General features: G+C 37.4%; 1 protein-coding gene and 1 long non-coding RNA gene across 5 annotated transcripts in view; both read right to left on the bottom strand.

Annotated features, from left to right (window-relative positions):
* The window catches only part of PIK3C3 (phosphatidylinositol 3-kinase catalytic subunit type 3), a 70,793-nt gene that overhangs the window by 4,928 nt on the left and 42,210 nt on the right, over positions 1-23,655 (bottom strand). For all 4 annotated transcript variants that reach the window (XM_030512360.1, XM_030512362.1, XM_030512359.1 and 1 more), the window contains 3 exons: positions 19,352-19,520; positions 13,750-13,840; positions 189-314 (listed from right to left, as the gene is read on the bottom strand). In XM_030512360.1, the coding sequence (XP_030368220.1) occupies positions 189-314; positions 13,750-13,840; positions 19,352-19,520 (386 nt within the window). The remainder of the gene's footprint in view (positions 1-188; positions 315-13,749; positions 13,841-19,351; positions 19,521-23,655) is intronic.
* On the bottom strand, positions 5,853-6,716 carry LOC115619679. The gene is made up of 2 exons (XR_003995083.1): positions 6,499-6,716; positions 5,853-6,467 (listed from the first exon to the last, which is right to left on the bottom strand). It is a non-coding gene; the product is annotated as an uncharacterized LOC115619679 (long non-coding RNA).

The raw sequence follows: 23,655 nt of genomic DNA, 5'->3' as shown, positions 1-23,655 counted from the left end.
CATTAAAAATGTTTCTAAGACTACTACGAGCTTGCTCTCCAGATCTGGCAGCAAGAACACACTTCTAACTTGCTAGAAAAATGAACTAAGCAAATAATAAATAATGAAGTTAAGTCTTGAACTTACTATTCACAACCTCTCACCTTACTCATCTTTCACACAGAACACCAACTGAGAAGGTATCTCACCTGTGCAAACTTATGTATCTGCTCCACCACTGCTGCAAAGAGGGCATGGACACTTTCATCAATTAGACTTTGCATATAATGGACAGCTTCTTCATCAGACAGGTCCAAACGAAACTTGTCCTGCACCTGGAATGGGGATGATGAATATTAATTCAACATACACTAAACAAGAATTAAATGCTACTTGAGAAAAAACATACAACTTTGCATATTAAATACAGAGTTGGAAGAGTCTGGACGATCCTAACCATTTTTTAAAGTTTGTAACATTTCCTTATTCTAAACTTATTTTCAGATAACATTCCCTTTCATAAACTGTAAGGCAATAAAGAATACAGAATCAGAGGATGGCATGAGCAAATCGACCCTGTCAAAACTGACCTTTATATGGCAGGTGAGGATTTCATTAACTTTGATCATATCCATCATCCATGAACAGTTGGAGACACTGCTACCCCTTATGTTGTTTTTCCTTCTAACAGTGACATATTTTAACTATTGTATCAATAACACATTTTCCTTAGTACCTGCAATTTGTGTGTGAATTGAAAGCTGAATGCACTATAATTAAGAAAACAGCAATATCTATACTTTCCCATTTCAGCTTTGGAAAGGCCTTGACCCATGAGTATTCACTGTGGTGCAGTGCATGACTTTCTAGGAGTTCCAACCAAGTAATTCCACGTCAATCGTTAAGGACTGCTCCTGAGGCCATTTCCGCTTGTTCTATCGCTTGCTACTCGCTTGGAGAAGGGATCAACCCCCAACTTCAACTCCTTTCAGGTAGTTGTAGACAGTGACAGGGTCTCCCCTCAGCCTCCTTTTCTCAAGGCTAAACCACCCCCCCTATAGCATCACATTTGCTAACACCCAGCCAACTGGGACCTCCCCAGTGAGCCAGGACTGCCGACAGATGATTGAACGTGGCTTGGTAAGTGCTTCTGCCAGCTTCACCAGTACCCTTGGGAGGATCCTATCCTGCCCCAAAGACCTGTGTGTCTATGTGGTGAGCACACTGCTGACCATTTTCCCCTGGATTATGGTGGCTTCATCTTGCTCCCTATCCCTGTCTTCCAGCTGAGGGGGCTGGGTAACCAGATAACAACTGGTCCTACTATTAAAGACTGAATCAAAGAATGCATTAAGTACCTCATCCTTTTCCTCATCCTTTATCACTGTGTTTCCTCCCACATCCAATGAAGGATAGAGAGGAGATAAACTCTGTTTTCCTGAGTTCCATCCAAAGCTGGTCCTTTCCCCACCAGCTCATCTTTCATCACATGGGAACAGCTGCTCCTGTGCCTTTCAGATTTCCTTCTTGAAGAATGTCCAGCCTTCCTGGACTCCTTTGCCCTTCAGGATTGCCTCCCCAGGCACTCTGCCAACCAGGGTCCTAAACAGGCCAAAGTCTTCCCTTCGGAAGTCCAAGGTGGCAATCCTGCTGACCCCTCACCTTACTTCTCTGATAAGTGCCCAAGACAGTGTCCAACCACCACATCACCCACAAGTCCTTCTCTGTTCACAAACAACAGGTCCAGCAGGCACCTTTCCTTGCTAGGTCTTTCTCAGGAAGTTCTCTTCTGCACACCCCAGGAACCTCCCACACTGTTTCCTCTCTGCTATGTTGTATTTCCAGCCCATACCTAGTAAGCTGAAATCCCTCATGAGAACAAAGACTAGAGATGGTGAGACTTGTCTCAGCTGAACATTAAAGAATATTTTGTCTAACTCTTCACCCTGGCTGGGTGGTCTATAACAGACTCCCACCATGATATCTGCCTTGGTGGCCTTCCCCCTGATTCTTACCCATAAACGTTCAACCCTATCATCACCACCATTAAGCTCTAGACAACCAAAACCCTCCCTACCACACAGGGCTACTCCACAGCCTCTCCTTCCTTGCCTATCCCTTCTGAAGAGCTTACAGCTATCCACTGCAGCACTCCAGTTGTGCGAGTCATCGCACCATGTTTCCATGACAGCAGCTATGTCACAGTTATCCTGCTGCACAGTGGCTTCCAACTCCTCCTGTTTGTTGCCCATTATGTGTGCACTGGCATAGATGCACTTCAGCTGGGCTATTGACCCTGCCACCTTTTTGAGGGATTGAAGCCCTATTTCTACATGACCATTCTCAGGTACTTCTAACACATCAATAACCCTCATGTCTTCGAGTTGCATCATCTCCATCCGCTACCTCCACTGAGACAGCAGACCGAAGGACCTCACTAGCACACTGTCCCTCAAATGCCATTATGCTGCTCCCAGGTTTATCTCTAGTGAGACTAGTTTTATCCCTTTCCCCCTTCAAATCTTGTTTAAAACTCTTTCAATAAGCCTAGATCCTAGCATTCTCTAATAATTTCTATCCCCAAAGTTCAAAACTACTAGTCACCTTGCAAAGTAGGGTTCATCACAACATGAATATTGCCCAGCAAATTCACATTACTTGGACAAAATTAATTACTGCCATGTAATCACGTGCTTCATTCTTATAAATTGCAAATGATGAGAGCTCTTGTGGAGACCATCTTATTCATCTACTTCAGTCTCCTGCATAATGAGCCAGGTAAAATGGAATCAAACAATCTCTGCATCAAGTACGTAACTCGTCATTTTTCTCAGAGAATCTCTTTTAAAGAGTCTTTATACTGAGACAATGTTTCATATGTGAGGTAAATTGCTTCAATGATTAATTGCCCTATTTAACAATTGTGACTTACTTCCTATCTGAATTTGTCCAATTTCCATCTCAAACCGTTGAGCTCATTAAAGCTTCTTACATTGAAGAACTGTCCATGAGCAATCTCTCTCATATAGGCAAATATCAAATGATTTAAGGTGCATCTTAACCTTCTGCTGGATGTGACTAAGGAGACTGAATCAAATTTTTTTTGAACATTTTCTATATATTTACTTTTTTTAAGCACTGACAAAAATGTATGCCAAATTATTTCAACAATATTATTAAGAAGGCCATATCTGTGAGATGATATTATTTTCTCTTCCCGTTTTGATTCTTTCTTTGCACTAAGGATACCACATATATAATGACCCTCCTTATCACAGCAAAATACTCTTTGAGATTTCAGTTTAGTATTACTCTTCATTCTTTTCAAACGCAACGTACTCCAGAATAGCAGCCTTTAGTGCTACAATAAAAAGCACAAGTTAGCCTGCCACGTATGGAAAAATAATGCTGCTTCACTGAAGTTGTAACTGTTGCTGGTATGTTTGAAACAAGCATAAATACAGTTTTTCCTCACCTTCCCCTCAGTGTGATCAATATGAAAGAATAGATTTAGCAAAAAAAAGTTCAAACTCTCAAAGAAGCAAGTACCAGAAAGAGATTTAGTATATATTTCAGGCTAATATTATGGAACTTCGATCTTCGTGAGAAACATGATGAGAAGGAAGTTTATTATCTCCCACAGACATATCAGAAACTTGACAGCCACAGAAGCAAACAGTAGCATCCAAGTGACTATCCACAGGCTTGCAATTATGCACAAGCTTAAATACCTCCCTAAATTATAGCACAGACTTCTACCAGATCTATTTTCACACTCATAGAAAAAGTGTTGTAATGAGAATTCAGCAAAATTGCTAACCCCAGTTTCAAAACCCAAAACAGTGCAAAGATCTTCTACACAACTCTAGTAATCAAGCACTTCAGTGATCTTATAACGGTTCATAGAAGAACTTCACAGAAAGTTTTGCAGTCACTCATACTAAAATGCAGCTTCATTCTATGAAACTAATGATGATTTAAACCCATTCCCCACCTTCCTCAGTAACACACTGGCACACTGATACACATGGAAAGAAATATACCCACAGTTAGATCTTAAAATCAGTTTGCAATTTAAGCAGGATCAAACACTGTCAAGTACAGGATCTCTGTCTGAAAGTTTTTCAGCACTGCAATTAAAACTGACTGCTGCAATCTAGCCCAGAAGAAACATGGCAAGATGACAAATTACCTCCTGAGTTGCAACAGCAGCAACAAGATTAATATACATTGACTTACAGCTCTTCTAACAAAACCAGCAGTAATTCTTATTTGCAATCTCTGCGTTCCAAAGCAAACCATGTATTTCAAAAGCCAGTATTTTCTCACAGAGAAGGTGAAAGTAGGCATAGATGTTTGCATGGTGAAAAAAAAAAAGTTATTTTTTTAGGGGTAAAAACTCCAATGAGTTACAGAATTATCCCATTCTACACACTTAAGAAGAATGGCCACTATGAAACCATCAAAAATGTCCTGCCAGAGTTCTCACTTTGGCATTTAAATTAAGTGAATTGTTTTAGTTTACTCATTAGTATTTGCCAAAGAGAAAAGAAACACACTTGACGAATCTGGTTAAAGCTTTGCTTTGTTTCCTGAAAGGGAAGTTTTAAACCCCACAAGGCACTTATTTTAAACACCAGGTCTCAACAGCAGAATTTGAATGTCTAAGGATGAAAAGGCTGGACAAAGAACTATAGAGTCTATAGAGATACCGACATTCAACTTTAAGGTTTCAAATTGTCCACTTCCTATCCCCCTGCACAGCGGGTAGTTTAGTAATAAAGAATAAAAGAAGTGGATTGTGCAGTTATATGACTAGAAATTTTATTATACTGTCAGTTACATTCCATTCCTGCTGCCCCATGCAATGAATTTCTCAGTATCTGCAAAGAATGCTGGTTAAAGCATTAACTAAAAGATGCTGCCTTCTTAAATGCAAAGATAAACTTACACAGCACTTATTATTAATATGGTCTACAACTGCATTTACACATTCTATTTATAATCAAGTCACAGTTTGCAGATACATTGTTACACTTTCTAGAATACGTTTAAATGTAAGGATTAAGGTGCTAAGATACAGGGGCCGGGGGGCGAGATAACAAGAGATATAAGTTCTGACTTATGTCTTAAACTTCTGCTGATCCCTCCCCCCCAAAACTCCCAAACCCAAACCACGAACACCCCGTGAGACCCTAGTCAAGATGTAAATTAACGTCCTCTATTCCTCTACCTGTTCAAGTGAAACAAAACACCTCAACCCAAAGTCAGGTGGTCACTTCATCCATCGATTCTAAAGAAACCCAAGATCCTGTGATGACACAGCCTCATCAGAGCAAACACTAACTAGAATCCCACATCTTAAATTCTGGGGTAGCTGAAGAAAGTTTTGGGGATGTAGAACATCATGAGATAAGACTGCAATAGAAACTAAACTATTTAATGGAAAACACTCACATTTCCCACCAAAAAAATCATCAAAAAACCCAACAAACCATACTTCTTGTTTTAAAAATACGAAATTTCAAACCTGTAAACTGTATATGTATATTTACATTTGATGTGACATTTCACTAAAAAAAGGGAAGTTGTAAGTTAACTGAGAGCGAAAGAGTATATTGGCATTAAACGCTTGGCTTAACCCTTACCACATTTTATCTTTTTCAGCAAAACACTTTGTTGTTTGGCCTGCAAGCAACAGGGAAAGCAACTTGCAGTATAAACTACTCAGATGTCCTATTTGCATGAGCAATTTCATTTGAAAGACTATTTCAACAATAGCTTTTGTTTTCAAGGCTTTGATTTGAACAAACTGCATTTTCTAAACAGGCCTGCGTAGACTTCTCTAATTTTATTACTTTTTTTTTTTTTTAATAGAAGCCAATAAAGATGTTAGTGAACATCTCTAAATTGAACTTCTATGAAAATCAGGGTTTCAGCTGTTATACTACATAAAGATGATACTACTCTAGCTCAAAATTTCATTATACTGGTCAAAAACTTATGAACAGAAAAGCTGGGTGTGCAGCTGCAGCATCATTACCCAAATGGACATAAAGATGAATGCCTGCCTGGGCAAAATAAGCTCCATGTCAATGGGACACTTTTACAAAGAATAAACCTTCCCAGAGGAGCAAGAATATAAATACTGAAACAAACAGACTCAAACTGAGCAAAACTGAGTTTATTTCACCTATAAAAGTAAATTTCCTCTTAGAAATTTAATAAATTCCTCTTGGCATTAATAAATCTCATAAATGTTTTCTAGCTCCACCTTTTAACAAATACTTGTATTTTCAGTCAGGTGAAGAGGGACAGATATACACTGCCTAAAAAGGCATGTCAAGCACCAGATTAGAAGTCCTTTCCATTTCACTAACTTGTGAACTCAACTCTCAATTATCCATTGACTGATTTCTGGGCAGGACAGAAGAGGGGGAAGAATTTTACTACAACTCAGATGAAGAAACTGGCAAAACTAGCTAAGGCTTAAAAACAGGCTAGCTCAGGTTTATGTACGTCAACTCAAATTATATCTCTGCTTCAGTTTTTATACCTGTAGAACAAAACTAACTTTAATATATTTAATGTAAAAGGAACAAAACATATCTGTCCTTTGTTCTAGCTGGTTTCTGAACAACTATACTACACATTTTCTTATCAAGGGGGTGAGACCTAGTCAGTATCTGCATAGACATAGGAACACAGAGACTGCTCTCAGTGTTATACTCCATAAGAAGAAAATTCTCCACTCTGACTGGTTTGATTTTAGCCTTTTCTGCGTACACCCAAAGGCACTGTCAAAGCTGAATGGGGCTACTTTCACAAACAGCAGTTTGCTGGAAGCCAGGTATTTTGCTATGTTCACGATAACCTTGTCTGTGACTGAAACAGTTACAGCATCTTTGCACAGCACCTTCTTTAGTCAATGGGCATCTGAAACACAGCTCAGTCAATTAGGACACTGTCCTTTAATGCCTGCTGAGTCTTTTGTGTGACAATGAATCACTGGTCCCTGATGTTTTCTCATTTAAAGGTCAAATTTGCTCTGAAGGACAGATAGAAACCATCTGGCTTTCCTGTGGAAAAATCAAAAGCTTTTTTTTGTTAGGAGGTGACAGTGCTGGATGCATTAGCTACATCTCAAGAGTGATGGTCTACCTCTTCCTTACGCAAAACTGGATATATAATTGACTCCAGATTTTAGTCATTACACTTAAATTTATAGCACTGCCTAATTTAAAAAAAAAAAAAAAAAAAAAAAAAGAAATGCCCAACAATCAGCAATTAGTGCTGCAGCTGTACTGGAAATGAAAAAGCAAGTAGCACTGGCAGAAAAAAAGGCGGGGGGGGGGTGGGGTGGGGAGATGAATCTTCATTGTATTATCAGTTACGCATTGACAAGTCAACATAAAGAGACTTCAGACCAGCTTTTTTCCTGAAAACCGAGAAGTGGAAAAGCATAAGCAAAGAGTGGAAAATTTAAAGTCAATTACCTCAGAGGCCACAGAAAGGGAGAGGCAAACTGTGGAGACTCTTCTTCTACTTTTCAATTTAATTTCATTTTGTGACATTTTTGAGCCAAAGCGGGTTTTCAGAAAAGCCTAAATCAGACTGTGGCAGTAGGAGATCGTGCCACCAACCATGAGGTGAAGCACACTACACTGACAGTTTTCTTTATAAATAGTACGGAGAAGACAAAGGAGATGAAAGGATCAAAAATACAACTAATTTTAAGTTCTGCAGCTACTTTTTCTTGGTCAAAAAATATGCCAAACATTTTACTATTAAGTAAAACACCAAGAAATAGAAGAGGGTTCCTAGGGTTTTGAGGATGGGCACACTGAGTAGCCAGAAAGTACTGTTTTCTGGTTTGGTTGGTTGTTTATTTTGGGGGGTTTTTCCCTATAGGGAAAAATAGTCACGGAAACTGGAGTGAGGGAAGTGAGTCACTGAAACAAGCTTTTCATGCAGCTGAAAGGTATGAGCCAATTTATCTCTTGATATTGGGTATACACAGTGAAAGTGCATAGATGGCTGAAAACATATTTTTCCATACACTCTCATACTTATGAAACTTCAAACAAAGCTTTTTTTTGCTTTTGGGCCAATGCTGACTCACTCAAATCTCAGTCCAGTTTCAGGTGTGAGAATGCACCATTAAGGTCAGCACTGATTAATTTCTGAAAGCAAAGTGAGTAAGAAGGTAAGTGTCCAATTCTGGTATGCTCTAAAATCCACATCTCCTGTTGAAGTCACTGGGGGTTTCTGGTTCTTTTCATGCTAATAGGAAGAAAATATCCACATTGTCATCTTCCTCTGAGAAGCAAAATCAGTTTATGCAGAGCTTGCTCTCTTTTGAACAAGAATGTGAAAGTACGCTCACAGATGACAGGAACAGAGGATCCAGCTCTGCTTATACCACCCTATGCCATAAACCATGTCAAAGAGGTATAATCTATATTTATTTTATGGGACAGCTGTACATGTACAAGCTGCCGTTCCAGTTTTGCCTTCACTCGATATATATTTCTCCCAAGATGTTTCACAACTATCAGACAGACCTGGACAATATTCTTTCAGTTAGATTTTAAGCTTCATTATACAATTACATTCTAACAGTTAGCTCCTTGGGAAGTCACGTTCTTACTGGAAGGAAGACGATACTTTGGCAAAACAGTCTTCAGCCATAAAGATCCCGCCTCCCCTTTTGTCCCTCAGGTTAGGAATAAACTTCTTTAAGAGTGCTTTCTGCAATCAACATTTTTCTAAAAAGTCTCATTCAACGTATCAGTCTGAAATTCTAGGAAAAAACCCAAAAAACAACACAAATCATCTAGTGCTTCACCGAAGAGGAAATGTTCCACGTAATAGTTTCTTTCTTAGTTTGTTTCGTTATTTGTCTGAAGAAAGCCCAAGGATTGTTGACTTTGAACCATCTTTTCTAACTAGTCTAACTACCGAGCATCCTGTCACAATACACACATATATCACAGGAAGAGACAGAAGAGAGCACAAGAAATCAAGCCATATAAAACGACGGTAGTATTCTTCAACCTGTTTCATATAGTCTGTTTCAATTTTTCTTCTAGACATCATTATCACATGGTATACATTTGGATTTTTATTTAGAATATGTATATGATTACAGTAAATAGACCTTTATTCTGGCTCTAAAAATGCAAGAAATTATTTTCCCAAAGGAAAAGGGGAACGCCAAAAATATTTCTAAAGGTGACTTTACTTGCTAGTCTGTTCTTACATCTTACTGTATTTTTGACCAGTGGACAAGTATTTCCTGCAACAGAAAGCACCTCCCTGCTTATCAAAGTGAGGGTGACGCATTATGTCACTTTATGAAGCTAAAGAGTAGACTGGAACTTGAGCTACCACCTAGCATCACAATGCTTTCACTTTGAGGAATCAAGTTGTGACCATCAAAGAAAAATCTTTCTTTAGAAACAATCTCTAGAACAGATCATGCGTACTTAGTAACAGCAGTATAGCTGCACCTAGTAAGAATTCCAATATCAAAAGATCTCTACGAGAAACAAATTGTCAAAATAATTGAAGCATAATACGCCCATCGGTAAGCATTCTTTTCTTTAAAAACAACAAAATTCTTTTTCTTCCACAATATAATTTTCCTTGTAGCTTAATCATGAACTGGTATTGTAATTTATCATCAGATTTAGGTAAAAGTAACCTATCCAGTTACCTCGGTGACTTGACTTTAGCTGCTTGAGACACCTCACTGCCTCACTAGTTGCCTAAAGCAACAAGGAAGGCTCTACAAAACAGAGAACGAAATTTACTACAGCACCAATAAGGAAGGTTCTGGCTATGAACTTCCACCTACCCCATTAAGCAGGATACCTTCTTTGATACAGAAACATTTGTAAATCCCCACCTTCGTCTTCCGTGAAAGTGGTACTATGGTTGAAATGGCTATTGACTTGACTCACACATCAAAGGTAATTTAATTTTTCAGGTCAGTCCAAAATGGATCTTTAGCTAATTTGAGTCTGTTGAAATATATACGGATTTTTTGTTTAAAGCTTTAAGGAAAAAAAAAAAAAAAAAAAAAAATCAATTGAGATGCTGAAAGCATTTATTCAATTTTCCTACAAGAAGATACAGTATTATCTTGTTAAATGACTGAACAAACTTGCCACTCAGCCCAAGAGATACAAGATCTTGTTCCTTTTTGTATTAGTACAAGCAAAGATCATAACTGATCTCAGACAGGCTAGAGGGTATTTAATAACCGAAACAAATTTTCTAACACATTATTAAAAACAATAATGACCAACATTTTTGTTGGTGACATGGACAGTGGGATCAAGTGCACCTTCAGCAAGTTTGCCAAGCTGTGTGGTTTGGTGGGTATGCTGGAGGGAAGGGATGCCATCCAGAGGGACCTTGACATGCTTGAGAGGTGGGCCAGTGTGAACCGCCTGAAGTTCAACAAGGCCAAATGCAAGGACCTGCATGGAAAGCAGCCCTCAGCAGAAGGACTTTGGGGTGTTGGTCGATGAAAAGCTCAACCTGATCCAGGAGTGCACTTGCTCAGAAAGCCAATGGTGTCCTGGGCTGAAGTGGTTCAGCCTGGAATGAGAAGCTGTGTGGAGACCTCATAGCAGCTTCCAGTATGTAAAGGGGCTGATAAGAAACCAGGAGAGGGGCTTTTTACAAGGGCCTGGTAGGGACAGGACAAGGGGAAATGGCTTTAACCTGCCAGAGGGGAGATTGATATGAGCCCTGAGGCAGAAGTTCTTCCCTGTGAGGGTGCTGAGGCGCTGGCACAGGGTGCCCAGAGAAGCTGTGGCTGCCCCATCCCTGGCAGTGTTCAAGGCCAGGTTGGACACAGGGGCTTGGAGCAACCTGCTCTAGTGGAAGGTGTCCCTGCCCGTGGCAGGGGGTTGGAACTGGATGAGCTTTAAGGTTCCTTCCAAACAAAACTATTCTCTGATTCTACAATTTACTAACTTTTTTTAAAGAAAAAAAAAAAGAAAAATTGAGAAAAGAAAACAATTACTGTCATAGAAGCTTTGAACATAGGTGTATGCATTCAGAGGATTGTAATGTCAACAACTGCTTTATGGAAGGGTCATCTGTTCACCTACTCTTTAGGGATCTCATTATGATTTATTATTTTTGCACAAATTCCAAGAGAATATTCAAAGCACCATTTTTGAACCAAAAGGTCCAAACCTGAACAGTTAAAAGGAGTGAAAAAACAGCTGAGCTGCCAGAAAACATGAGAGGGTATATAAGATAACAATACTTGGGGAAGACTGAAAAGTCTATGAATTACAAAGAAAATATTTATCAATAAGCTGAACAATTTGGTTCTCTTTCTCATAATACTTTACTGTGTGGAGTTTGTTTTGTAAAGGTACAAGCACACCCTAAATAAACTTAGACAACCTGGAAAAGTAAATCTTCTCCTCTTAAAACATTTGAAAATGAGAAAGTTATTTGCATTCCTTATCAAAAATTCTTGCCTTATTAGTTCAGTACTAGCTCTTTTCACATTTTAAAGCCTCTGTGAATAGACAGACTTGAACCTAGCATGAGGTTAGAAGTCACAGTTCATCAATCTGCACCGCTGTCAGAGCTCAGTATTCCAATAACTAATTGCTGCATTTGATCTAATAGTGATCTGTCATAGATAAGCTCATATTCTTTTAATGCAAAAAAGGCACTATTATTTATACTTCGTAAGGGAATTTAGAAGCAACCATACTGATCTAATTCATAGCTCTTAGAACTTCCTTTTAGATTTTGCTTCCTTCCATTATCTGCAATCAGACATAATACAATCATGCTTAACATATCTTGATTTTTAATACTGTCCATCAATAAACTGTAACATACTTACCAGTTTTAGAAAAGACTTGTTGATTTGCAATTCTGTATCTCTATTCGTTATTTCAAGACAATTATACGGGCAATTTATATAGAGTAAAAGAGTTTTAAAAATGCCTGAAATACTCAAATGCTGTTACATTAAAACAATCCTCTACAAAAATTTTACAGAATCTGACATCCTATTATCACTAATTACAGAAATAAATATAAACTTGGACAGCACTTCTACAGAGTTTACCACCATAAAATACAATGCAAATATACTAGTAAGAAACAAGGATATTGCATGTTAATGCAGGCAACCCCCCATTGCAGGGGTTTGGAACTAGATGAGCTTTAAGGTCCTTTCCAATCCAAACCTTTCTATGATTCCACGATTGGCAGTGAAAAATAGGAGGCTCCATTAGATAAAAAAATATTAGAGCTCACAAGGCAAGAATGAGAACTATCACGTCAAGCAACAGTGAGCTCCGGAGAGAGATGAGCAAGATTTAAAACACATAGCAAGTCTCAGACTTACTGCTGCAAACATCAAAGAACCAGCAGTTCTGGAAGTCAATGAGGTCATAAAGAGATCAAGCTGATGGTTATTTTACTCCATGACAAACATTCCAAAATTAGCCCCCGCACTAACTGTAGATATATTCTTCAAGTTTGCAGGATTTATACCACATCTATCCACAGACTTCGCAATCTAAAAAGTTTTCCCCTCCCTACTATATTATGGAAGTAAAAAAAAAATACTTCTCTCCATTTTCCCAATAAGTAGCTGGAACCAAACATATATTTTCATAAAGATGAAATTCATAGACATGTGTTGCAACATACTATCTCTTCCTTCAAAAGAGGGTGTCGTCACAAAAATGTAGTTATTCCCAATACTTACTAGGTATTGAACCATTTGAGTTTTCTAACTGTAAGCCTCTATCTCCCATCTTCTATGTGAGTAAGCTAAAATTGTCAGTTTCTCAGGAAAACACTCAAGTGGAGGGAGGGCTGTCATCTTAACACAAAAAGGAAAAATTTGGTTGGAGTAGCAATTTATTTTTCTGTAAAGGAATTGTATTAGAACATGAAATATTAAGGATTCTGAATCTCTGATTTCATGGCTTATTGAAAACACTGAAGAACAGCCTATTTTAGAGAAAACTCACTGTTCGAATAAAAAGCAGACTGAACTGATTTCCATTGGATACACAGGCTCCACAAAGTCTTTCGTGGAGATAAAACAGATAGGCCTTCACTAAAAATCAGGTTATAAAAAAAGCCAACATTTGCCTAAAATATAAGTGTAATGAAATCTAGATGAACATTTATCCAGTAATTTTAATGTCAACTGTTGTCGAAACATCAAATGAAAAGGAATGATTCAGATTGTGCAAAGGGACAAAGTTAGAATTATGGGACATGTATGTGTTTTCAAAATCAACAAAAACTTCCTGGTGATGAAGATATAGCAGTCTACATCTTCACCAGATTGGTTTTATGTCTACCCATAGATTGGTTTTATAAAACCATCTATGACTTACAGGATTCTAGACTAGTCGGAACAACCTTTCATGATATAACCAGTTGACAGCTTCACTTATCAAAAGTTTCATAAGGTGGGATCACTGTTGTTAGCAGAATGCCTAAATACCACTTGGAACAGAGTATTAGAGCCAACTCTGCATTACTGCATGGACAATAAAGAGCAATTCTGTATTTATGGGCACATGTCCTAAGTGATCTCAAAAGATATCTTCTTCCATCTCTAACTTCGATGGTTCTAGAAATTGCTCAAAACTTACCAGAAGTATTCTCAGGTCAGTTACAAATAAGTCGCCGCAAGTGACTGAAAAATTTAATGACATGATGACTCGCATTACTGAAAGACAAGGAAAGCTTTCCAGTTACCTTTTTTACAGTCTTGTCAGGTTCAAGAGCAATATCTGGAATGTTGGCATCCACCATGAGGGAAAACAAGTTCAATATCAAGTTGGAATACCTAAGCAGAAGAGTAAATTAGGTAAAACACTTTCTAAATGGTACAAAAGACAGTTCATAAACGACTTAATTTAAGAACACATCATCATCTTAGTGAATCAGTAATGCTTCAGAGATGCATTCATAACACTTTAGTTGAACATATTTATGTTAAAAATATCAGATAACTGATCTTAGCAGTGAAAGTTTAACCCTCAAACTGTCTCAAACTGCCAAAACTGAACTGACTGACTGGTTTTGTTATAATTTTCTAAAAATTGTCAAAACATTTATTCAGAGTCATATCAAACATAAACCGTGCTTTCATATATTGTAAGATTTAATGCCATCTTCTACCTTTAGTATACTAACTATGCTGGAATGTTGATTTAAAAGGTTACTTTTTATTAAAAAGGATATCAGTGGTACAGCAGTATTACATAAATTATATAAATATAGAAAGCATTCAAACAGCTGAAGTCTTTACAATTACAAGAAATGATTTTCCAAGTTGCTGCAAGTTTTGCCAGAACAAGTTGAATGCAAGTGATTTAACCAGATCCAAGTCTGAAGTTGCTCAGTGAGGCTGTAATAACACTGGTAGGCATGCTGCACTTACGTCATTTATAACCATTAAAAAGGACATGCCAGAGTAGCCTTCAGTTTTAACATGGTGTTGGACATACGTGTGAATCTCCTAAAGAACACCATTTTGCCCTTGCAGGAAACTAGCTGTAAGTTGCTTTTTGAAAAGATAATTTTCAAGCTGTTCAACATAAACTGAAATGTCCCTTCCTCTATAAAGAGATCTAGTCTCCTTTCAGAGACAAAAGTACATAAATGACTTCAAAATCTAATATATTGCTTTGCTAAGAGCACCAGGAGCTTCACAGATGACAGAAAATGCATTCTTAGCAACAAAACTTATTTATTAGCAAGCTGCTGAATATATATAAGCTGACAATTGCAAGGAGTATGAAGTAGTTTAACTACACAAAAGGACCGCGTCATAGCTGTATTTTACAAAGTAAATACTGCTCAACAACAACAACAACAAATTTCTCTAGAAAAGCATAATTCAATCAAAAACTCTTGACACTTCATTATTATCTGGAACTAGCACTACCTAGTTATAACTCTTTATAACACAACCCTTTAAAATAAACTGTTTGAGCAGAAATCTTCAGTGTTTTATTTGTTTCAGCTGTTCTGCTTCACTTTCCCAGGGGCAAGGGGCTGGAATGAAGAAAACTACTTTTACCACAAATTAAAAGAAAGACAGAAAAGTTACACTACCATTCTGTTTCACATCTGGCTAAGAAATCTTTCCGTGAAGTTGCTTTGGTGCCAGGAACAGACACCACTGGTTTCAATGAAGTTTTTTTCTACTTGCGTGAAACAAGCACATCTCACTATAAACATGTTCAAATCTCTCAAATCTCTTTCTAGGTCATGGGTAGCTTCCATTGTAGTTCTCCCTTTGAGATGATCCAGGAGTCCAGAGCCCCTTTTGCTCTTGAATCACATAGAGGATAGAAGCTTACAGTTCACTGGGGTTATTTAAGTGGTGGAAGTTTGTCAGAGACTTCAAAGGTCTACGTATCATTGCTAGAGGCTACTTAAAAGCTGGGTCTATTCCACACAATGAAGACTTTTTGTTCTTGGTGCTTAAAGTAAAAGCACTGGAAGCGTAAGATTCTTTCATTAAAAAACAGAATTCAGGAAAAGGCATTTTGGGAGAGAGTATGGAGTGGGAAGAGACAAAAATTAGGGAAGAGCTGCTCACTATACTATCTGCAAGTCTCTCCTATGCCCCTGATCCCAACATTTCATTAACTCAGTTATCAACTAGATGATGATCTAAGGAGGAAAAAGGGCTTATTCAATAAATTTGTTAGCTGCCTCTGGGATCCTTGCATGTGTCACAGATTTTTAGAAAAATTATTTTAAAAAAGGGGACTTAAGAGAGGTAAAAGACAGTTGGCTTTCACCCTTATGCATAGGCAACATTCTCGGCAAATATGCCAAGATGGTCACGACTGGCGGCCCAAATGCATCCTAAGACTAGTAGATAGTTTGCTGAAACACCTGAGTTAGGAGTCTGACCTGTAAAAGACAAACACCTTTATCTGTCAACTAATGTTACTCATTTTTGACATCTACATCAGAAAGGCTTCTGGAACGGCTGAACTCCATTCACAGCCATGTCAAACTAGGAGCTCAGTCTCTCTAGCTTTAAGGAGCTTCAATGAAGCACCTAAACCTGATCCTAAATCCTTCTCATGTAAATGCATTTTTTGTTTTCCTCAAACTTCAGTAAAAATAAATTTACAAAATAAATGAGCACTCAGCTACACTGGAGACTGATGAAACAGAGTTTGAACAGGAAATGCTAAAACCAAGGAAGTTCTGTAAAAATTAAGACATCCAACAAACTAACTCTACTCTTCAATATAAGAGACCTCATATACACCAATAAAGAAACCCACAACGGAAAAAAGTTAAAATTCTCACTGCCATTTTTCCTGAGAACAGCAACTTTTAAGTGTTTAGCATCTCATCAAATATATGCTTGATCCTAAGCTCTCCTTTAATTATTTTTTTTCCACATTTACCAACCCCTTTGCATATAGATGTCCTAAACCAACTGAATATTTAGACTGCTGACATTGCAATGCTCTATCAAATTCAAAGCCACAAGCTTCCCCTACAGAGATAGGACAGGAAAGTACAGTTATCTGCAATCCCCAACTAAACCCTTGTTTACCTGGTGTAACTCAAATTCCTACATTTAAAATGCAATCACCTTTTCTGCAGTGTAACTTGGGACCTCCCACAACTCATTTCTTCTTAAGACTACTTATACTCCCCAGTCACTAACACGTTCCAGTTAGCTATAATAAACTACGGCATTTATTCTTTCAAAATTACTTCCTAGCAGTCCAGACTCAAGCAAAACTCACCTGATCCCAAGTTTCACCTTTGCTTTTCCCTCCTTGCCATCTACTCCCGCCTTTAGGAGACTATCTGGACCCTGCACAGCCTAGCTACAACCTTTTCATAGAACCAGCACTCCCCAAGAGCCATCACAGCTTTCCACTTCTTGCCTGTAATATTCTTCATTCAGATCTACATGGCTTCCTCTGTACACTATACCACTGAGAAACAGACTTGGGAAAAATACTCTGGTCCAGCCAGCTGGATATCCCCACCCACAGAGCAAATGTCAGCCCAAACTACACCTTCTGTCCCTAGTTACTTCCTACTCCTTTGTCCTCACCTATGCCCACTAACTCAAACTGAACACCAAACTTCTCACATGACCAACATGTGGAAATGCTTATTTAGGAAGGATCAATACAACCTAAAACTTCACCCTGCAAAAAACTCTCACTTGTTATGGCTGGATTACTCTTTGCTGGATCCTGCTGAGGATGTGTAAAATGGGAATTCTGGGAGAAAAGGAAATGCTGACACATAACAGGATTCGAACATCTTTAAATAGGCTCAATGTGTATAAGGAAGGTGTAAAAAGCTGCTACAGCCCAAGTGAGAATGAAAGATCTGCTGCCAGCCACAATTTGCCTTGCAACACATTCAGACTGCAGAGGCTGTTCCTTCATTACAGCACTGCTGACAAGCATACAACTATCGTTGTTCAAAAAAAGTGGAAAGCATCCCACCCACCTCCCAAAAAAACCCTAAAACAAAATGAAAACCGCACACCAACGATCGTATGTCAAACTGCTTCCAACCTAAAACAATGAACAAAACTATTTTTCCACTTACAGTTTTAAATTGTTTTTATTTGTTTTCACTATGCAAAACCCATTCCACCAGGAACCCTGAAACACTGAGATACAGCACTTCAAAGATGTAGAGAAATGTCTATACCCCAGGGAAATAAAGATGAAAGAATAGAACACAAATTGACAGAGATGACAAACAGAGTTTGCATTTTGTCTTAGCAATCAAAGGTTATGATTTCACACTTCTTCTGGCTAAGTAGTATCTGTGAACGGGTTTGTGTCAACATGCAGAGCTGTTAGAACTAAGCCATTCCACCTCCAATTATTCTTTTTTCAATAAGCAAGTAATCATTTTAAGTTCTATCTGCTTGAAGTAACAGTTACAATACTACTAATATTATCCTATGCTATCCTTGTCAAAAGCCTTAAAGATATTTATCCAGAAGCATTTAAAAATATTTTCCTATTAAATTGAACAAATATTGGAGAGACCATAATTACAACTGCAATCCCAGACATTAAAAATGAAACCATCTTGATTTACAGTTTAGTTTTATATCCAATTTACTGCTATACTCCACACTTAATGATCATCTTTGTAGCAAATCATGACATAAATTCACGCTATGGATAATCTTTAACTGACACAACAGATCTTTCCATTGAAACAGCAAGGTTTAAACAATAAAAACAACTCAAGTATTTCACAAATAAGAAATATAGTATTACAAAACAGTTTTAAGCAAAATTTAGAACATGAAATATACATTAGCCTTTCTGATTGTTCTCTGAAGTCATGAATATTGCTTGCTGATAACCTGCTGCTGTGTTTTCATGTTGTTGAATTGCTTTTAACCCATTAACAACCAGTTCACAAACCAACTCCTACTTTCTTTCTCCTTTTAACAAGTTAATAACTACATGAGGCATTTTTATTTCCTGTTATTGACTGCCTACTTTTCATACAACATGTACTTTTCATATTACTAATTTTTTCCACGTATTTGGAGGTTTATATTATGTGATCTTGATACTAATGTGAAATTCTTTATTCTCCATTCGAGATGCACTAAATGAACTCAACAGGCAGTACAAGAGTCTCACCTGTGCTCTGTTCAAACAGAACAAAGCTGAGCTACTTGGCTCAGAAAGTTGGTAAGTAATACAATCACTGGAAAAAAAAATGATGCTGATTACAAATTTAAAGGAGAGATCTGTTGGTCTGTAAATAAATACAGTCTAAAGAGGTTTTAGCTGTCACACTTCTGGGTATATACAGAAACTGCTAAAATACTCAACTGTCACTACTGGTAGCTAAATTTTGCCCTGCAGGACCTGAACCCAACTAAGCTTATGTGTCTGCCATCTTAAAGCCAAAGAATTTCATCATCACTAATCTAAAATGGAGGAGGATAAAGAAGCAAACAAATAATGTTAAAACGACAGTTACTTGATCATCAATATTCAGAGAAAAAGTTGGTTCAGGGCAAAAACATATCAAAAAAGCAAGATATAATTCAACACCCCACAGGAATTATGAAAAACATTACTAACTTGTTATTAAACAAGCAAAACTGGGGGCCTTAACTTGAAAGACAATTACATTGTTACACCAATGCTGTGATGTTTTCATTCCTTTGTTTCATACAAATTCTTGGTCTACATTCAGCCTTCAAACAAGTTTTGGATTTTCAACTGAAATATCTTCTCTGATTCATTTACTTCTCTCCTCTCCTGCTTAACAGTGGCTCTAATAAATTTTAGCATAAGACCAGTATTGTTACCTGCGGAGGTGGAGAAAGGCTGTGTAGCACTGCTTACGGAACTCCTGGTACTGTTCACTCTGTGTGCCTCCCATACCTTCCACCATCTCCTTATTCAGCTTCATTGGGGGAGGTAGAGGCTTGGGGTCCCGACCCAAAATATAACCAAAGTCAATGTGAAAGAGTTTACCTGTAGAAGAACGAAAGACAAACAGTTTACATAATATCAAACCTTAATGCAAAACTTGGAAAAAAGAAAATCTTTAAGTGTAATCTCTAGAAGATACTAAGCAGCTCTCAAAAAAATACAATTCACTGTTTTCTGTAAGGCTCACAACTGTATTTTTTATACCTTCAGCTGCCAATCTGAAATTACGGGTTTAAAAAAGTAAAGCTGATTTCAAATCCATTAGGAGTACTCATAAACAAGATGAGTTTTTCTGCCTTTCTTTTTTTAAAACATATGCAGAATATTCACAAAGACTGAATCAATGTTGAAACTGGACATTAGATATTAAACGCACAGTTAGATACTACTAATTCTTTGTGCCTTTCTTAGAATTTGTTAGCAAATTTAAATATTAATACACACACTGCATTACTTTTAGTATCCAATTTGGTTGCTGTGGCATAAAATATGTCATTTTAGTTGTACATTAAATTTACCAAAGGGAAAATAAGACTCGTGATCCTAAGAATGACCTTTTGAGGCATTAAATACCAAAGAAGATTTCAAAGCTGTTTTGAAATTCTTTGATTTGTTTAAAGTTAAAATTTATCAACACTTTTCAAATAAATTTAAGAAATATCACTACAATTCTATATATGAAATTGTATTTCAAATGTGGTGAAGTCTGCATTATACTTTTGCAGTACTAAAATGCAGAAGTTCGATCACTACCTTTTTCCCCTGTAGAGAGATGCTGGAACTAAGGCAGCCAGATCTGCTCACCATATAACAACCAGGAAGACCTTAGTTTAGAGGAGCCTTAAAAGTGGCCTACAAGAAAGCTGCAGAGGCACTTGTTACAAGGGCATGTAGTGATAGGACAAGGGGGAATGGCTTTAAACTCACAGAAGAGAGATTTAGATTAGACATTATGCAGAAATTCTTTACTATGAAGGTGGCGAGGCGCTGGCACAGGGCGCTCAGAGAAGCTGTGGCTGCCCCATCCCTGGCAGTGTTCAAGACCAGGTTGGATGGGGCTTGGAACAACCTGCTCTAGTGGAAAGTGTCCCAGCCCATAGCAGGGGGTTAGAACTGGATGAGATTTAAGGTCCCTTCCAACACAAACCATTCTGATTCTGCATTCTCAGATCAACTGACTACATTTAAAGTGTTTTTGCAGCATTAACTTGACAAAACCTTATATACATATACCTCTTGCTTCAAATGCACAATGCAACTTCTCTTCCTATCAAGAGCTTGCATGCAGCCGTGCTGTTTATAGTATCGCTCAGACCTTTATTGGGGAGTATTCACTGTATTCCCTTTTAATAGTTCTGAACCATACGTGGGACACAATAGGTCTCAAACAACTGAAACACCTGCAACTTCAAAACACCTACTAAAATAAAATAAAATAGATAAACTGAAGATTAAATATTATATAAACATGCAAATAAAAATTTCGTCAAGAGAAATCAAAAATAGTAGAAAACATAATTCTTAGGAAGTCAGTTTCAACATTCTTGACTCATTTCATAAGTGGAAAATATTGACTATATAAAGAAAAAAAAAATTTGAAAGTGTTCTGCAAACAAATTTCCAGTTTGAAGTACTTAATTTCAATAATGACTTGGCCCATACCAGAGCTGCATTACAAAAAACATGGTAAGAATGCAGATATGCCAAGAAACATTTATATAAAAAAACAAAACAATGCTACATATAGGTGATATCTGTTAAGTGATTTCCTTAGGACAGTGAGAAACCATCTCCCTGAACTCTGCAGTAATCAGTAATCAAGAAGTAAATTAAGAAGTAGAAAAAGATGATGCGTGTTTGAACTGTTAGGCAAGTTAAGTTAGCAAAGCTACCCAGTGATATTAATAAATTTAAGTTTTATATGACTAATTCATAGAGAAAAATGAAGTGTAGATATAAGATGGAAGATCTTTTAAACAAGAAGATAGAAAATTATTAGCACAATTGTTATCTAGACAGTCACAGACAGCACTGAACACACACAGAGTCTTGCTTCAGAATTATGGAACTGAACAGCATTACGAACAGAGATCTGTTTACGAAGCGGAATATTTAACCTGCAGCATCTGTATGAATTTAAATATTTTCATAACCTTAGGTGCACAGCACGCTTGAAAAAAAAGGGTCAGTAGCTTTGACCATTTTACTGAATAGTAATTTCTATCTAAGTTTCTATTAGAGAAGGCTGCTTGGGATATGTCATAAGCACTTTTTAAGCCAAGAAACAAATTCCATCACAGTCAACTTTCTAAGGGAGATCACAAGAACACTTAACAAGCAGGCAATGTATTTGCTAGTTGATAAATGCCACAAGCATTACATTTTGCATACCTAATTGTGCTACAAGACCCCCACTCCCTTAATAGTATTTTCAAGCTGTTACAGGAGTTACTTTTAGAGCTCAGTTTTGTACAATAACTTTTTGAAGTAGGCACTTTGATATATACACCCCCTCCCACCATTAAGTTACAGAAAATGTTTAATTAAAAAGTTTGGGGGGTCTGTTTTCTGTTCACTTCTTCAAACCTGTCACTTTGAAGAGTCAAGAGACAACATTTTGAATAAAACAGTAACTTGTATGGCAGTAATTAAATCCTTTTTTTTTTTTTTTTATTTTGCTCTGGAGATAGGGAATAAGAGGCGATAATTAGTAATTTAAATTGCTAACAAAGACGTGCCTAAAACATTCCAAAACATTTTAATAGCTGACTATGTTCATATAAATTAATTAAATACTTCTACATTTTTAGGAATGAAGTATAAAAGACAGTGTAAGAGGAGGCCATCCAGCATTAATATTATTGTTTCCCTAGCTGCATTTAAAAATTCAGCAGAGTTTTAGGCTGATTCACAATCTATGCCAAAAGCTTTCATTTAAATACTTTGATATTTTTCAAATTCCCGTACTAAACACAGACTGAACTAATTTTCAGTTGTGCAGCTCCTCCAAGATCAATTAAACCAGTATATCATATCACAGAACACAGACAGAAGGCTCCCTTCGGTGCTTGCCTGAAGCCGCTACCCTGGTAAAGACTGGCCAGCCAGCTGGACAAGTACGTAAGTTTTAGAGCTGTCTATGTAGAAGCCTGACTTATGTTCTCCTTCAGGACTTAACTACAGTTGGAACAAGCAAAGAGTGAGCCTGCCTTGGAAAAATCAAATTGGCTGTATATTTAATAATGAAAATCAGGTCAGGTTAACCTGCTCTAGCGGAAGGTGTCCCTGACTGTGGCAAGGGGTTGGACTAGATAATCTTTAAGGTCACTTCCAACCCAAACCAAATTAGTTATCAAGCTAATAACCTTGATTATTTGAAATCTTTTAGTACTAAGGCAAAACCTCAGGTGATCATCACAAGTAAAATCTGTATCAGGGTATAACACTGAACGTCCTACTTTCACAATATTAATGAATGCAATGATTCAGTGTAGGCTCTATTACACTGTGTAGGCTCTATTACAAGAACAAGGCTGGAGAGAGTTTCTGGTACCTATTTGACAATGTGTAGTGCAAAAAAAATACTCAGCAATAGCAGAAATAGCTGAATTAAAAATAGGAACCAGAAAGAGTAGGATTTAAAATAGGAACCTGAACACTCCAACTCTATATAGAGCAACTGTTGTAGGTTATATGAACTTCAAACGGAAAATATCACTTTGAGCTAGCAATGACTGTACTGAAGATGTAATTTTAAGAGGGCAGAAAACATATTTAATAAGAATTTTTATTCTGTGCAAATTAACGCTCACTGTGAATAGCCTATTGTCTCCTAATAGCATATTGTCGGGAGGTGCCAGCACTCCTGACAGGCATCTGTGAAGACAGAGGCAAAAACTACCAATAACAACTTACTATTTTTTCATCAACTTAAACATGCTTTTTTCTTCAAGAGCATAGCTCCTCAAAACACTACTCATCTGAAATTTATCAGACTCAGGTATGATAATACTTACAAAATAACCTAATCTAGTAAGCACAGCTGAAAAACAGTCTACAGGAGAATCAGCATCTTATTTGGGCAGCTGTTGAGTGAACTGTGTAACACTACTTTTTCTAAAGGCTTTGAACTTCCATGGTTTGTAAAACAATTACATTTCCTTTCTTTAATATACAG

The sequence above is a fragment of the Strigops habroptila genome, chromosome Z (assembly GCF_004027225.2).
Source record: "Strigops habroptila isolate Jane chromosome Z, bStrHab1.2.pri, whole genome shotgun sequence".
Taxonomy (NCBI): Eukaryota; Metazoa; Chordata; class Aves; order Psittaciformes; family Psittacidae; genus Strigops; species Strigops habroptila.
Note: the sequence above shows the minus strand (reverse complement) of the source record. Positions and strands in the feature narration are given on the sequence as shown.